The following is a 17,781-nucleotide window of genomic DNA, read 5'->3' as shown; positions in this document are numbered from 1 at the left end:
TTATTTGTCTTTAAAAAAGAATGTCAAGGTAAAATGATGATGCCCACAAAGGGCCCCTTTGACAAGTATACTGAAATGGAGAATGCCTTTATTCTTGTCCTAAAACCGCCCTGACAACCTTCTCATGGAAGCACAACAATTCTCCCAAATAGGACAGTGGAAAGATCATTAATAATGGAAAGAATTTTGAAGTATAGTCTTTACCAAAAAAATCTCATATTTTCTTTGGTCTCTATTATTCTATTACCATCTTTTTGTTACAGCTGAGTCAAACGTCCCACCTATGATTGCATTAAAAAATAACATAATCCTAACACCATATTTATTTAAATGACTGGTCTGAACTCTCATATACAATAGTCTTATAGTGTCCAAGGCTTAAATTTTCTTTAAGATTTCTTTTTTTTTTTTTAAGATTTCTTTTTAATTAAAAAAGCTAACCTCAAGCTTCAGCTCAGAAGTCAGCATCAGAATTTAAGAGCAAGAATCACATCATAACCCAAAGTAAATGTTCATTAAGTAGCAATTCCTAGAAACACTCACAGTCCCCTTGGTCGGCTGCCCATGCAGACCAGGCTGCCACCCGACTTCTAACATCCACCTGGGTAACAGTACCAGGGGGCACGGGGGCAGGAGCTCTTGGTGGAGGTGGTATACCAGGGTCTGCTTTGGAAATCATCCTAAAAAAGATGAAAAAAATGTAATTTTTACCATATAGGTTTCCATCAATTCTCTCAGTTTATGGCATTAGTTATGCAACATTAAGAACTATGTCAAGGGGGAGAATAACAAGATTTTCTAACCTTTTCATATTACGTATACTTACAAATGTATATGAAATATAAAAACAAAAATTTTAATTCAACTGAACACGAGGTTTAATTTTTTTCTGGGTCCCCTGTGACTTGGAAAGGCTTATGAACTAACTATATTCCTCATATATATTTGTATTCCCCTAGGCTACTTTCCCTTAAAATGCCACTCATCTGACAACACTCATGGGAGAAACCTTCTCAGAGAAAGACTAGAAACACGGAGGGAAGAGGTGCACATCTATACTGACAAACTCAGATAGACAAATGAATTCAAATCATAGGTTGTAATCTGTAAAACAGACCTTCACTGAAGATACTTTTTCTAAATCTTTAGAGCAAGAACAAGAAAGAAGAAAGAAAGAAGAAAGAAAGAAAGAAAGAAAGAAAGAAAGAAAGAAAGAAAGAAAGAAAGAAAGAAAGAAAGAAAGAAAGAAAGAAGGAAAGAAAGAAAGAAGGAAAGAAAGAAAGAAGGAAAGAAAGAAAGAAGAAGGAAGGAAGGAAGGAAGGAAGGAAGGAAGGAAGGAAGGAAGGAAGGAAGGAAGGAGAAAGACAGACTCAAACAAAAAAATTTAAAAACAAAACAATTCTACCCCTTAATTTCTTTTAATGTTTTTACCTCAGGGCTTCCGGCCGCCTCTTCTGTTTCCCTCCTTTACTGTCACTGATTGCACTCTCAATGTCTTCACTAATGAGGTTTGCCTGCAATGAAAGATAAGTTTCCTGGGAGGTCATAGATTTTTCTTGTCTTGGTATGTAGGTTCAAACAACAGCTACAAAAGTGATTATGTTCTGTGTCTGAATCAATAAGTGTCTTGACGCAAAAAAAAAAAAAAAAAAAAAAGCATTTTCTTTTTTTAAAATGTGCTTTCAAAACATGACTCTTGTAGTGTTTTGATGAATCTTACAATGACAAAAATTTAAAAACTGAAGAAATTATTAAAGATTATTTAATCCAGGTTCTGTTTGTTTAGACAAAAGCTATCCTTGCATGAAGGCACAGAAAAAAGGGATTTGCACATGCTGGAAGTCTAAGTATATGCGGAAAACGTAACAGGGTGAAAATCTCTGTCTTTTTTTTTTTTTTTTTTTTGAAAATCTCTGTCTTAAAAAGAAATGAAAGAATTAGAAATGCACACATGTAGAGCAAAGCTACTTGCCCTTTCTCTTCTCAGGCTCCAGTGGGCCTCCATTCACCTACTGGAACAAACCATTACATCCCAGCAGATACCCCCAGTTTGGGACAAAAACACTATAATCAAGGGAGGAACCCTAACACTAGGTTGTACCCTTTTCCAGCAAGAATATTTGATTTGGTTTCTTGGGAAACAATGTAAAGTCATTATCTTCTTAAGTTTATTTTGTTTGCTATGAAGTTTATTTATGGCCAGTGATAATTGTTGCATATTAGATTCTTGCTGGGATGTACTCACATTTTCTGTTTTTTTGTTCCTGGTTGTTCTCTGTCATTATGTATGTTTTCCTCAAATATGTATGCTGTATATTCTTTTATCATAAGCATAGACAATCATAAAATTTTAGAGCTGAAAGGAAATTTAGAGACTATCTAATCTGTCCTTGTTTTATAATTAATGAAACTGGAGAGTACTCATAGAATGGCTTGGCCAAGGTCACATTTCTAATTAAATGTGAGGGTTAACGCATCCTCATTCAGTGTTACTTTCATATGACTATCTTAATTTTAGGAAGACATAAACATTGTGTCAAAGATTCTCTGTTATGTGGGATATTAAATAAAACTGAAGATGCTTAGGAACCCTGAACTTCCTATGAAGGGGGGCTATCATATTTCTAAGAAAAATTTTACTACATAGGTGGGCTGGAGAGCTGTGTAAAATCCCATAAAAAAGAAAACTTTAAAACGCAAAAGTGATGTTGCAACATGACCCATATAACAGAAACTACATCATATTTCATTATGTTTACAGTTTCAATGTGCCAAGGTGGGGGGGGTCTCATGTGGAATATGGCACTAATGAGTAAAAACATAGAGGTGCATAGTATTATTTGAGGTTTTAGACAAAACAGTAATTCAGTAAATCTATTTCAAAACCATCAATATCACCATCCCCTAATCAGATAGAACAAGCCTTTTTATTCTCAACACTGAAATCCAGAAACTTTACTCAGCACAATAACACTTAGTTTCAGGGTAAGTTTTAGAGTACTGAGGCAAACACCAGATTTAAAATGTCTTTTAGCTAATTTAGTCCTCTGTCTTAAAAGTATCTTAATTAAATTTCAGTATATTTTTCAGAGAAAAATATTCACTTTAATACTTACTTAATACTTACCAAATCTAACCTTGCAAAATTCTTAATATCCTTTATGACTTTCAAAAGGTACTACATAAAATTTTGATGAACATCACATATGTAAACTATCTAAATGTTCTTTTCAAGTAAGATTTTTAGAAAGTCATCTACACATAAAGAAAAACTATGAAATACACTGTTGACAATCTTAATTTATCTATCATATCTTAATGTCAAAGAAATACAGAAAAGATCACATGACACTTATCTCTCAGCATTTCTTTATAAGATAAAATTACCTGTATATTTTATAATATACAATCACAGTAATAAGTCACTGCTTTGGCAAAGCACCAATCAACTCAACCCAAAATGACTTCACTTTTAAAGAAATCAGTTCATGACATAAAAATATTCAAGGCTGACATAATTTCTAATGTCCAACAAAGCATCACAAGTTATAAGCATTTGAAAACTACAGGGTACCCTGAATACCAATCTTCAGGATATAGCATGTTTTTACTAGTAACTATGCATAACTACTTTCATATTATCACCTGGGGATTATATATCTTGAGCAATTATTCAAGTCACATAATTAAATGGTGAGCTTTATATCATGGAAAATGTCTAAAGTGTTTCAATGCAATAATCCATGTCATGTGATTACTGCAGAATAAAACAGGAGGGTGTGATTATTGTCCACAAAGCATGATTTTTGAAGAATCAATTTTTAATTATAATCCAAGTAACTCAATGAAGAATTTAATATATTATCTATGCCATTTTTTTTCTTAACAAATAGGATGCCCCCTCCCTTTTTTTTTAATACCACTCTAGCTCCTCTATTTACTGGAACCCATCAGGAAAATACTAAGGTATTTGTTTTCCTTAAAAAATCCTAAGATACTAAAAATCCACTGGTCATATGATTGAAGTGTATAATCCAATGGCTGTCAGAACATTTACTTAAAGGGAAAAAAATTCACATTCTTTTACCTTAATCTCATCACACTGGAAAAGATGAAGATCTGGCTTGTTCTGAGTTGGCTCTTTGCACACCAGGGCAAGAACTGAGTCATAGTTACAGGAATGCATCACAGCTTGGCAGTGCTGGATTGTGCTTAAAGGAAAATTCTCTAGTTCATTCTATAAACAAAGTAAAAATATAACTTGCCTTAATTTTTATTGCATATATAAAACCAATTGAACAAAGAGCTCCAGAGCATTGCACAAATAATTTTTAAAGTGTGTAGATCAAACAATCCAATCATGAAATGGGCAAAAGACATGAACAGAAATCTCACAGAGGAAGACATAGACATGGCCAACACACACATGAGAAAATGCTCTGCATCACTTGCCATCAGGGAAATACAAATCAAAACCACAATGAGATACCACCTCACACCACTGAGAATGGGGAAAATTAACAAGGCAGGAAACCACAAATGTTGGAGAGGATGTGGAGAAAGGGGAACCCTCTTGCACTGTTGGTGGGAATGTGAACTGGTGCGGCCACTCTGGAAAACTGTGTGGAGGTTCCTCAAAGAGTTAAAAATAGATCTGCCCTATGACCCAGCAATTGCACTGCTGGGCATTTACCCCAAAGATACAGATGCAACGAAACGCCGGGACACCTGCACCCCGATGTTTCTAGCAGCAATGGCCACAATAGCCAAACTGTGGAAGGAGCCTCGGTGTCCATCGAAAGATGAATGGATAAAGAAGATGTGGTCTATGTATACAATGGAATATTCCTCAGCCATTAGAAATGACAAATACCCACCATTTGCTTCGACATGGATGGAACTGGAGGGTATTATGCTGAGTGAAATAAGTCAATCGGAGAAGGACAAACATTTTATGGTCTCATTCATTTGGGGAATATAAATAATAGTGAAAGGGAATAGAGGGGAAGGGAGAAGAAATGGGTAGGAAATATCAGAAAGGGAGACAGAACATGAGAGACTCCTAACTCTGGGAAACAAACTAGGGGGTGGTGGAAGGGGGTGGGGGTGACTGGGTGGCGGGCACTGAGGGGGGCACTTGACGGGATGATCACTGGGTGTTATTCTGTATGTTGGCAAATTGAACACCAATAAAAAATAAATTTATTATTAAAAAAATAAAGTGTGCAGATCACACTGACAGTGAATACTAATAAATCCCACAGATGGTGGAGGATGAGTAGATACAAGGTGGCAGCAGAGAAGGCAGGGCTAGATGGTGAGTGGGAGAAAGAGACAAAAAGAAATATTTAGCAGAGGAATGTAGTTATGTTCTTAACAAACAGAATACTGAACTTAGCATTACTGACTTCCTCAGGTTATAGAGATGATGCTTTTAAGAGAAAGTGAAGTAAAGTGAGGCCTCTTTCCAAAATTATTTACCATCTTACATAGTATTTTTTCCCTCTGGCCATATAGTGTCAGAATTTTTTTTTTACTTGAACACTGAATCGTCATACTCTTAAATTTCTATCTTCAATGATCAAAAATATTAGGCCAAAAATAATACATCATTTGCACATTTTTTTATTTCAATGAATCTCTCAGATGAAAAAAATATATATATATACATATATTCATACTAGCCAAAGATATCAACAGGTAAACCAGAAGGATATCACTATAAAATACATTCTTCAAAGTGATTAAGATGTTTGGTAGTATAGAAGCAAATACTCTCTTGGGTCCTGGGTGGCTCAGTCAGTTAAGTAAGTGTTTGCCTTTGGCTCAGGTCATGATACCAGGGTCCTAGGATTGAGCCCCACATAAGGTTCCCTGCTTAGGGGAGTCTGCTTGTCCCTCTCTCTCTGCCTCTCCCCCTACTTGTGCGCTCTCTCTCTCCAATAATAAATAAAATCTTTTAAAAAATAAAATAAAAGCAAATACTCTCTAACCTATAAATAGCCATCCAAATAAAATACTGACAGATTCTTAAACAAGTGAACTTTCTGTTCACAATTAGAATTCTGTATTTAATGAGATATATTTAAAATGATGCTTATTGATATACTAATGCCTTTATACAAATAGTGAGTGGGGCATAATGTAATTAATGGAAGAAATGGTGATTTTTTTAAGAAAATATAATATCCCAAATAAAAATAAATTAAGTAACAAAGGTAAAAAGCAGCAACTTTTATTACAGACAGCCCATACATACATACATACATATGTCACACCATAAATTTACTGATTTATTCTGAAACTTTTGATTCCCTGAGATGCAGCAAAGGCTAAACAAAAAGTGCTCGTTCCATGAAAATAAAATGCAATTTCTCAGAGTACCGGAGAAATAACAAATGTTCTTTCTCTGCAAAGTAAATTAAATAATATCTCTTCTCTATAATTACTTAAAACTGTGAGGATCAGAGAAGCACTCAGTTGCTGTTCTCTCACAGTGTACGATAGATATGATAAAAGAGAGGACAGATCTTACTTGGAGTCCTATCAGAATACTCTAAAATGATTACGATAGTTGGTTTCTTTATCTTAGCAACTCAAATACTTATTGGATAATGGGGCTCAGTAAAGTCCTATACTGAGAGCTCCAGCATCTTACCTACCAGTGGTTGTGCAAAATAAAGCTCCCTGGTAAAAAAATAAAAATAAAAATAAAAAAATAAAATAAAAATAAAAATAAAGCTCCCTGGTATAGGGCTGGTGAAAGTTAATACACACACACACACACATACACGCACATGCACACACCCTTTCACCCCAGGTTACTCATTTACTGGGATATGGTTTGCCTAGTATATAATTAATATATGTCATAAAGAGTAAGGCCCCCTGGGGTGCTATGAATTTCTTTTTTTTTACTTCCTCTATCTCATAATTTGTGGTTAAAAAAAACCAAAAACACATATCCCTTTATCTCTAGTTTTAGAACTGATTTTGCAGACATCATGTGTATACAGTATTATATCTCTTCTTTAAAATCACTGACAAAATATTTTATTTTGTCAAACTTTCATCCCCTTTTAAACAATGTGACCTGCTTGTAAACAGAAATATCTGTGGAACTTTCTTGGAAGTAAAATAGTCTAAATTTTACAAACTTACCTTTGATTCTAAATCAATCAGGCTCACAGCTCTGTCATCCACTTGAAGTATCATATCCTGCGTCCACACTTTGCCCTTAGCATCGAGTAATTTCAACTTCCTTATTCCATCATCAACAGTTATCATAGCATCTTTCCGATCCAGAACAAAGGTAGTCAAGTGCTTATGATTGACAAAAATGAAAAATATTCATAACACAAACATTCTCTTAGCGCACGTTTTCCAACAGAAAGCAACGGTGACCTAACTGAAGCCAGCGAGTAAAGCAGTGAGGAACCAACACAGAGCATCCTACAACTTCATGGCTCTCTTACTGAGATCATAAAGTCAAGCAGGTTTTTGTTGAATTGAGGAAATGGTGCCTTGAGTCATAAAATACCCAAAGCTGTTTAATACTGAGCCATGTTGAGCTACGTAAACAGAACATAAATTCTGAACAGCTTAAATAACATCTCTTAAAACCGATCCCTCCCATCTCATTCCATGTTGGTTACTTAAGTGCTAAGCCACTGCAGCTACTCTTCACTGTGGCTTGAAACTGAGGCACTGATAAATGAGAGCAGTAGTCTGCTACTACTGTAGTAACTGTCAAACTTTGCACTGTCCCGAAACAAAACTTTCCATTGAATGAAGCATGCTTGCTATGGGTAGAAAACTGATAATAAGAGCAACTTAAAAATTACTAACTACTTCAGTGTTTTCTATTATAAGCGAAAGTCATCTAAATAGATTCCAATCAAAAGCAAATGTATGTTAAAAAAGAACAGAGGAAAAACTAAACAAGAAAACTGTTGTTTAAATAGGACTAGTCATGACTTTAGGCAAAACTAAACCACTCAATGAAACTATCAAAGGTGTAATTTCAATAAGATTCTATATTATGAAATAGAAGCCTTTGTCTTGTTTTTAACAATGACAAATGAATGCTTAATTTTAATTTATTCTCTATGAACAGACCCCAGACTAACAAGATACCTTATTTTAAATTTCAGCTTCACAAAAATCTGAAAGAAAAGGCCAACACAATTCACAGTACATCATAGGAAAAAAATAAAACATAATCCTGATTTTACTAGCAAATTTTTATGTCTCTTAAGGTTCACTCTAAATTTTAGCAAACATTAAAACATCTTACTTCAACACGGTATTGGGATATATCAGACACACTGCTGACACTGTCTCGAGCATAATTCTTCCTTTGTTCTGAAAGAGAAGTTGAAAAAGCCATTATTTACCCACTAACAGGCTAAAGTTCATGTATCAGTGCCTTGTGGCCATCTCTAAAACTAGTCTATCTCACATATAAATACAGTAGCTGACAAGTCACCATTGTGCGGTGTATCTGAAAACACTCATTATTCACATTAAATGAAAAAAACAACAGAAAGTTCAAATGATATGCAAGAACAATTTGACCCAATACAAATTTTCAGAATCCCAAAGGTAAAATCTAGATTATTAATGTTGTAAGAAAAAGAGTTATTCAATCTGAGAGTTTTATTAATCCTTTTAAAGATCGTAACAATACATAAATGCCATAAGGGATATTATTATCCCTAAGGGTTTTATTTATCAGATTATCTACTGTTTCATACAAAGATAAAAACTGGCTTGTAACTCTCATCTCTTAATATACTGAGGAAAAAACCGAACTGCAAATACTGTCATAGGTACTGTATTATATGAGTTAGACCACATTATCAAAATAATGGCCACCACAAGGAACATCTTTCACAACATCTGAACTATGGAGAGTGTCATAGGAGATTCAAAATATGATTTAATCATACTGATTGCCATTAAACTTTAACAGTTTTCACACAACTAAGTACAGAACAAACAAAGGTGATACTCAGAATTGTAGGTATCAGTTGTTAGAGCATTAGGTAGAAAGTTACTGCACCACACTATATAAAAAGCAAAAATGAACCTTTATTTTCTTTTGTAAAATGCTGCAAAACCAAAATAAAATATAAAATACGTGGACCCAATATTTTGTGTCTGTTGCTTTCTAATCAAGTAACTTGCTTATTTGTAAATTCAGAGATAACTTATTCTTTCTAAAGCAGAATGCTATGATGAAAAAGAATTCTAAGAACTAGAAGATTATTGATTCTAGCTTTGGCTCTGTCACTAAATAGGACGCTAAATTTGGGCAAGATGCTTAGCTATGGACCTCAGCACTCTTATTATAAAATAAAAGGGTTAAACAAGATCAAACCTCAAGACTCCTACAGTACTAATATTCAGACACACACAGACACAAACACACATGCGTACATGCATACACACAACACATGCACTTCGCAGCTTTCCTGATATCTGTTTTTCAAATATCTGTTTTGCCTGATATCTGTTTTTCAAATATAAACATGTTTCTTTCAGTTAATACAGAAACTTTAAAAATTTTCCTACAACTTCAGAAGTTGAAAAGCTCTGCTGAACATGATAGCAAAGCACATACAAAAATATAAAGTACATATACAGATTTAGAATGTTTAAAGAATTTAAAACTCAGATAAATTGTTTCCCAATACATACGAAAGTAATTATCTTCTCTTATATTAACCTTAAAACTTAGATGAAAAATACCCATACTCCTTATATTACATCAGTTTGATATTATTCCAGTATATTCTATTTTTGCTTTTGCAGCATTAAGTTACTTAAGAGAAATAGACACACTACAAAATTCAGTATCTTCTACCTTTCTTTTTTTGTTTGGATGATGACCTGAAGAAGTATGATCCATCTGTTCCTACCAAAATAATGTGATCAAAAAGATAGATCTGGTTTCACCTTAAATTTTCTATTCCAATGTAACAAAATGTAACTTTCACTTACATGACTGTAATCTACATATTAAAAAATAAACAACTATGATATTTTTATTATTAGCTGAGAATTAACGTGAGATAGTTAAAAAAAAAAGGTAATTATTCTCAGGAGAACCACTGAAATGTGAAATACATAAGGAACACATCTGACAAAAGCATTTTAGAAAAAAATCACTATTTCAGAATTACTGGTATCACTTCCTAGCACAACCCTCTATGGCAGACTCAGAACATGAAGGTGGTTCTGTTTCCTATGGTCTGACGGAGACAGCAAAAGAAATGGCAGTGGTTGCCATGGTATCTAGTTGTGATATGGCAACCCCAGGACATTCAAATGCTTCACAGTCTTTCAGATAAGTGATTGGCAAACACAACTGAAGCTCAACTGTATGTCTTGTAATTAAAGATTCTATTATGAAGTAGTAAGAATTTGTTCTCCCAAATTTTCTAATATAGTTCCTTAATCTTATAGAAATGTATTTTATAAGTATTATAGAAAAACACTGCCTATTTGATAGTATTTATAAAAAGCCATGACATTAACTGATCACTCAGAATACCTAGAAGATAGGTGCTATTTCTAATATACCAAATGAAGAATCCACTTTAGAAATTCTTAAACTGCTTTCTCTCCAATGCTACACAATAAATACAATGCATGTGTAACAAGAAATTACCTTTTAAAGATCCTGACAATAAATAAATGCCATAAAATGGATTTATAAATAAACTAGTAGTTCTAGTGATTTAAGTCAATGAATAAATAAAGTTAATATTAACATTTTAATAGGACATTTTAAAAGAAGGTTCCTAAGAGGCAATTATGGTACATTTCTTTTTTATGAGAATCATATGTACTCTCAAGTACAGTTGTAAATAGTAATTATGCTCCTTAAGCTGAAAATCTCACCAAAAGCCTTAAAAAAGTATGAGAAATATAAATGAAGTCTTAATGATACTCAAGATGAAGCCTCTAATGACGTTCCCCACTTTAACAATGGTTTTCAACCTTGGCCACACGCTAGAATGGACTTTGAGAAACAGTGCCTAGGTCTCACCTGCTAGAGATTCTAGAGTAATTGGCTTAGGATGTAGTTTTAGCATTGAGATTTATAAATGGCAATTCTATTGTGCAGCCAAGATTGAAAACCACTGGCCCAAAATCTGTATAAATGCCAACTCATCTATTACCCGCTACCTCTTTAAATTGAAAAAAAAATTTTTTTCAGATTAAGAGTGTAAATCATGGTCTAATAGTGTATTAAGTAATAACAATCTGACAGCAGTTCTTTGGGTTTCTTGTATTATAGGCGGCTCAACTCTCAATACAAAATCCTCAGTTTCTATCTCCTTATCTCTCTCAATCTGAATTGATTAGAGCCAGGAATAAACTTTATTTGGTTGCAGTACCACTGGTTGTGGTTTTACTGTTTTTCCTACTAGTTTTTATACTACAGACCAGAATATACAAACCCATTTCTTTAAATGAAATTAGGTGAATTCAGTAACCAATGATGAAAATTCTTTACACATTATTTTAGCATTATTGAATTGATATGCTGCTGCAAAACATGAGAATCAACTTCCAGATTGGGAACATTAAATTCAGGTCTACGACTTTGGGTAACTATGATACATCAATGTAGGTTCATCAATTATAACACATGTATTACTCTGGTGGGGGCTGCTGATGGTGGAGGGCTATACGTATGCAAGGTGGTATATGGGAAATCTCCATAGCTTCCCTTCAAATTTACTATGAACCTAAAACTGTAAGTCTTAATTTTTTTAATGTAGATTTTGGGGTGCCTGGGTGGCTCAGTTGGTTAAGTACCTGACTTTTGATTTCAGCTCAGGTCTTGATATTGGGGTGGTAAGATCAACCCCCAAATTGGGCTGTGCATTCAGTATGGAGTCTGCTTGAATTTCTCTCTCTCCCTCTACTCCTCCCCTCCCCCTGTCTCTTTCAAAAATAGATAAATACATCTTTTGAAAAAGGGACACCTGGGTGGCTCAGTGGTTGAGCATCTGCCTTTGGCTCAGGATATGATCATGGGGTCCTGGGATTGAGTCCCACATCAGGCTCCCTATAGGAGGGCCTGCTCCTCCCTCTGCTTATGTCTCTACCTCTCTCTGTGTCTCTCATGAATAAAAATATAAAATCTTAAAAAAAATGTTGCTGTCATTTGCCTCACTTAGTACAATAGCAATTATAACAATACACAAGTCTCAGTATTTAAACATAATTCCCCAACAACAACAACAACAACAAAAAACATAATTCCCTTTTGTCTATATTGCTGTTTATGCATACGTGGCAAGATGGCAAGACTTGTAAAAACTAATATTCAGGGGTGCCTGGGTAGCTGTCAGTTAAGTGTCCTTTTAAAATTTTTAAAAATTTTTTATGTTTTTTTAAGGATTTTATTTATTAGTTTTACTGGCCTGTTCGACACATTCTTGATAACTTATCCCATGAGGAGAAAAGAAACTTTAAAATTTTCAGGTAAAGTGGGAAAACTGCCAAACTATCTTTTTCAGTCACAAAGAACTAACACATTCTATGAAGTTGAATTGTGACTCTAACATTGCCTAACTTGCTGATAATAATTATGGCCATTTACTTCTTAAGAGTTAAAAAAAAATGTTCTTAAAAAAGAAGGATTAAATGTTTTCCCCAAGTAAAAGACACCTTGTAAATGATGAGGATAAAGAAACGAGAAATGGGTTTTAATTCCTGAATGCCACTTTAATGTGTAAGAGATTGCCTGGGCTTCAATTATGACAGTTACACAAAGAGATGAACTCCCAACCAAGATCAGAAAATAGAAAAGGACAGGAAGAGAAAATAGGTACAAAAGGAAAATATGTGGGGTATATATCTATTAAGAAAAATTCTACATTCAGGAATATTACTATGAGAATAAATCAAGCACTGTGTAAAATGTACAGAAAAGTTTACAGTAAAGTCAATTATTCAGAAAATAATTGTACGGTTTACAGATTACTTATACTCAATTATTATACTCAATTCTTACCTCCTTGAAAAGAAAAAAAAATAGAAGGAACACAAAGATATTTTTCTCCTTGCTGACTTCATAAAAAAGTTCGAACTTAAGGGTGAGCCTGGAGACAGTGCCTATCATATTTATCCAGTACAACAAAACAAATCTAAAAAGTTACTATAAATGTCGGTAATGACAACAAAATATTGCCAAATGGTCATTCTGTGAAACTTGAGTTTTTCTGGATAAGGGATGACTTTAAACAGCTGATTATTTAAATGGGTATATTACAAATTCGGCAATATCTAATTAAAAAAGAAGCTATTTTTCTAGGAAGTTCAGCTATTCAGAACACAGCAAAGCCCACACTTAAATAAGTTCTCTGAGGAACAGACAGATGTCATAAGGTCTATACATTGAAACTTGCACATTTTAATATGTATACCTTAATGAGACTCTCAATTCCCCACTCAGAACCTATAGACTCTACTTAAGATTTTCTATGTAGTTTTTCAGCCCATACATACCAGAAGCAATGTTGGAAGAAGGCATGTTAACAATAGAAAAAGTAACAGGCATGGGACACAGCTACATGGAAAAAGCAACCACAAATATTCAAAAGGAAAAAGATTTTGAATGATTTGGTGTAAAGGTAAAGAATACTATGAGCACACCACAGCACACAAGCTAGTGTGCACTGATGATTCTCTGAGTCATCAACAAGGGATTACAGGTGCCACACCCTGATGGAAGGGAATGTTTAATATATTTTACAAGTGCTTCCTTAAAAATAATGCTAAATTTTAGTGCTTAAAGACTTTAACAAGCAGGCTAAGCTAGAAAAAATAAAATTTTCAACTCCCTCATAACAGTAGCAAAATGAAATGTTACTGTCATGAGATATTTGAAGGAAATGAAATTAATATTTATTTTCTATTTATTTACACTGTCAGGGATTTTGGTGATGTAGAGCTTCTCACATGCTGGCTTTGAAATTTCTTATATCAAAATGAAGAAATGACAAAACAGGGTTATTAATCTGCAGTATATTTTAACTGCTTTCCTTGAATAAACACATCTAAAAGAAACAAATGTATTGGAATAATTGTATTGTTCACAATGCATTTACTGGGTTTACCAAAAAAAATATATTTCTGGTAATATCTGGAATATAAGCTTAAAAAATATGATGAAGATTACCCTTTGTTCTTGTCCAAGTACCACTGCAATTACACATATAACATTTGGAAGTTAACATCAAAATATTAAATTTGAGGGCGCAGACATAAAGTGACTCTCCCATACTTCTCCTCAATGCCATAACAGGCTCATTATTTCTATTTTCTCATATATACATACCACAATATTATTACCATGTTTATTTGGTAGATGAGGAAACCGGAGCCAATCGGTTAAAATCATTTGCTCAAAATGGCAGCCCCTTTGGTAGAAGTGCCATGATTCAGGCCCAAATTGGTTGGCCCTCAAAACCCATGCTACCTCTCTGAGACTAAAATTACTGAGTTACTGAAGCAATCTGGAGGTCACATTATGGTGTCACACCTGAAAAATGTTCTCTTGAAAAAGACAAGCTGTGTGCAGCTCTAGATGCAGTATCTAACCTGTGGCCATGTATAAAAAACAATGGTCATTACTGTAAAACTCATGTGCTAGTGCACCAAATAGTATCTTCACATCCCAAAGAAGTTCATGTACCATCCAGGAAAGAAATTAATTCTTAAAAGATTTATTCAATGTGTTTAATCATTGTGAAAAGAGAAATTTTAAAGAAAATGCATACACTGTGATAAATTACATTAAAAATCTCTCCTTTATCAACTTCCTAGTTAAAAAAAAAATAAAGTTACAACTTGAGACTGGGTAGCTAAATACTCAATGTTAACTAACTACAGTTGGAACTTTAACTGCAACTTGCCTATTGCAAAAGTTTGCTCAAAATCTCAACATATTTTTCCCTGTCATTTATACCACTCATTCCATGGACATTGACTGAGAGCCCCTTTTGAGAGGGAGGGGAGAGGATTAGATACAAAGAGGAACGAAACATGATCTGCAACTTCAAGGAACTTAAAACCTGTTTACTTCTAAGCCAAATACATTTGCTAAGGCTTCTTTCTTCCTTATAAATATCTCTTGGATTTGTCCCCTTTCTTTCCCTCTCTTTATATCCTCAGTTTTACCTATACACTGGCTCATCTTTGTCACACTACACAAAACTCACATTTTCTTACAATCAAGATTTTTTTTTTAAAGTTTCTTTTATTTATTTGTTTATTCATTCAGAGAGAGCGAGAGAGAGGCAGAGACACAGAGAGAGCAAGAAGCAGGCTCCACGCAGGAAGCCCGACGCAGGACTCGATCCCGGGTCTCCAGGATCACACCCCGGGCTGCAGGCAGCGCCAAACCGCTGCACCACCGGGGCTGCCCACAATCAAGATTTTTTGTTAAAGTTATGTGACTCAGATAGATCATCTCATCTTAGAAAGGATCCTCAGCTTGTTCTATAGCTCAAAAGGGGACAGCAGAAATTTACTGCTTATAGGCTGAAGATTTTCTTTTTTGTTTTTTAAGATTTTATTTATTTATTTATGGGAGAGACACAAAGAGAGAGAGAGAGAGATCAGCAGAGACACATGCAGAGGGAGAAGCAGACTCCATGCAGGGAGCCTGACGTGGGACTCAATCCCGGTTCTCCAGGATCACACCCTGGGCCAAAGGCAGGCACCAAACCGCTGAGCCACCCAGGCTACTCTAGGTTGAAGATTTTCAATCCTCGGGTCTATGATTTTATGAACTTGCTCCTAACACAAAATAAACATTAAAATTTGCAGATGAATTCTACTTTTTATCCCTTTCCCCTTTCTCAGCTGAGTATAGATTTTTGGATATATGGTATTTGTGAGACGATCAATACTCTTCTCCTTAACAAAAGTCTTAGGGCTATTATTTAGATGCGTGACTTAACCTATTTCCACCCACACTCATCATATCCATCCTCAATACTTCTATGAGTGGCCCAAGACAACAGACCTTTTACTCCCCCGATTACAAAACTTCAGTGGCTAGGCATTCCCTATAAACAATGTCCAAATTCCTTAGTACGATTCTTCCCACTGTGGTCCATGTTTATATTTCTAATCTTATTTCCCAATGCACCACCTTGCACCCTCCAGTTAAGACCAAACTGTTGGTGGTTCATTCACTTATATTCATTCTGCAAGTACTTACTGAGTGTAAATTATACATTAGCCACTGTGCTATGCTTGGGGAATGCTGAAGTAAACAAGGCAGATAAGGCTCAACTTCACAGAGCTTACAGTCTAAGTTTACAAAGGGTTCATACTGCTGTTTACAGCACTCAGGAGCCTCCCAAATGTCTGGAGCACACCACTTACATTTCTGAGTTCAGCTCAAGGCTTAACTCCTCTAAGAAATCCCTTCTGACTAGACCACCCTCACCCATGCAGAAGAACTGCCCACGCCTACTGCACTTCACACACTGTTGTCTAAACTTATTTAGCTCATTATTATAACAATGCATTTACTAGTTTACCTCACCAAAAGAGTGCATAAGCAATGACCATGTCTTATTCATCTCTATGACTGAACAGACTGTCGTAGAAACAGTGACTATGAAGACCTTGGCCTGGCACATGGAAGTACTTAATGAATATCTGCCTAGAAATGAAAGACTGAAGAAATTATTTTATTTTTGGGAAAAAAAATACAAACCAAAAAATCCCTTGTCCTTTTTCAGTTCCTTTAAGTCATTCTCTAGACTGTGAGTCCCTTAAAGTCAAGAACCATATATTACTAATTGAATTTAAATAAAATATTTTTTAAAAGAACCATATATTACTAGCTCTGTTCTGTGTACATATTAATCACAAAATAAGCCTTTGTTGAATATATTCTCTGGATCTACAATTCACAACTACTAGGACATGGTAAAGATGTCATAATATAGCACTAGACAAAACTGAAACCAACACTAATTAGAGTGTCATGGCCATAAGAAAATATATCCATGGATGTACAAAATTCATTTTATGAATGTATAGTTTGAGTCTTGAGGCCTAGTCACTCAATACACAGGCAGAAAAAGAGTCACAAAATCTTAGAATTTTTCATTCTTACCACAGCCAAGACACTGTAGGTCCAGATAATGTTAAAAAAAAAAAAAAAAAGGAGAGCATTCTAAATTTATAAAGGGTGCTAGTTCCTATGGTAGATTGTAATAATGATATTCTCAACAATAATAGCAAATATATACACTATTTTCTGCTTGTAAGGCAGTGCTAGAAACATTTTACATGTACTAATTCATTTAATTCTCGTATCAACTCTATGAAATACCTCCACGTAGCAAAATGAGGTATAAAAATCTTGTCCAAGATCATTCAGCTAATAAATGACAGACTTCATTTTGAGCCCAGGAAGTCTGGTTCCAGAGTCTTTGCTCTTAGCCACAATACTACTCTTAGTCTTTTAAACATAATACTATTTTTATTCTTTATAATTGTACAATAATGAAAGCTCATGCAGACCTTGTGAACAAAAGCATTTCCAAACATATGAGGTATATTTCAGGAGTCCTCAATTTATTTTTAGTAGTAACTTCTATTTTATACTAAATTTTAAAAATATATTATTTACACATGAGATAATCTATAGAGGACACGAGAAGTTATAGAAGAATCAGGGAGAAAGCTTGCTGGTTTTTCAGTGCAGAAAGAAAGGATATATAACACTATTCA

At 34.5% G+C, this 17,781-nt stretch overlaps 1 protein-coding gene across 10 annotated transcripts in view; it reads right to left on the bottom strand.

The window, feature by feature from the left end:
* The window catches only part of EPS8 (EGFR pathway substrate 8, signaling adaptor), a 176,069-nt gene that overhangs the window by 47,179 nt on the left and 111,109 nt on the right, over nucleotides 1-17,781 (bottom strand). For 6 of the 10 annotated variants that reach the window (XM_072798866.1, XM_072798858.1, XM_072798862.1 and 3 more), the window contains 6 exons: nucleotides 9,869-9,919; nucleotides 8,297-8,364; nucleotides 7,162-7,323; nucleotides 4,088-4,237; nucleotides 1,432-1,514; nucleotides 544-680 (listed from right to left, as the gene is read on the bottom strand). In XM_072798866.1, the coding sequence (XP_072654967.1) occupies nucleotides 544-680; nucleotides 1,432-1,514; nucleotides 4,088-4,237; nucleotides 7,162-7,323; nucleotides 8,297-8,364; nucleotides 9,869-9,919 (651 nt within the window). The remainder of the gene's footprint in view (nucleotides 1-543; nucleotides 681-1,431; nucleotides 1,515-4,087; nucleotides 4,238-7,161; nucleotides 7,324-8,296; nucleotides 8,365-9,868; nucleotides 9,920-17,781) is intronic. The other 4 variants (XM_072798867.1, XM_072798863.1, XM_072798864.1 and 1 more) reach the window with 1 other exon arrangement.

The sequence above is a fragment of the Canis lupus genome, chromosome 25, assembly GCF_048164855.1.
Source record: "Canis lupus baileyi chromosome 25, mCanLup2.hap1, whole genome shotgun sequence".
NCBI lineage: Eukaryota > Metazoa > Chordata > Mammalia > Carnivora > Canidae > Canis > Canis lupus.
Note: the sequence above shows the minus strand (reverse complement) of the source record. Positions and strands in the feature narration are given on the sequence as shown.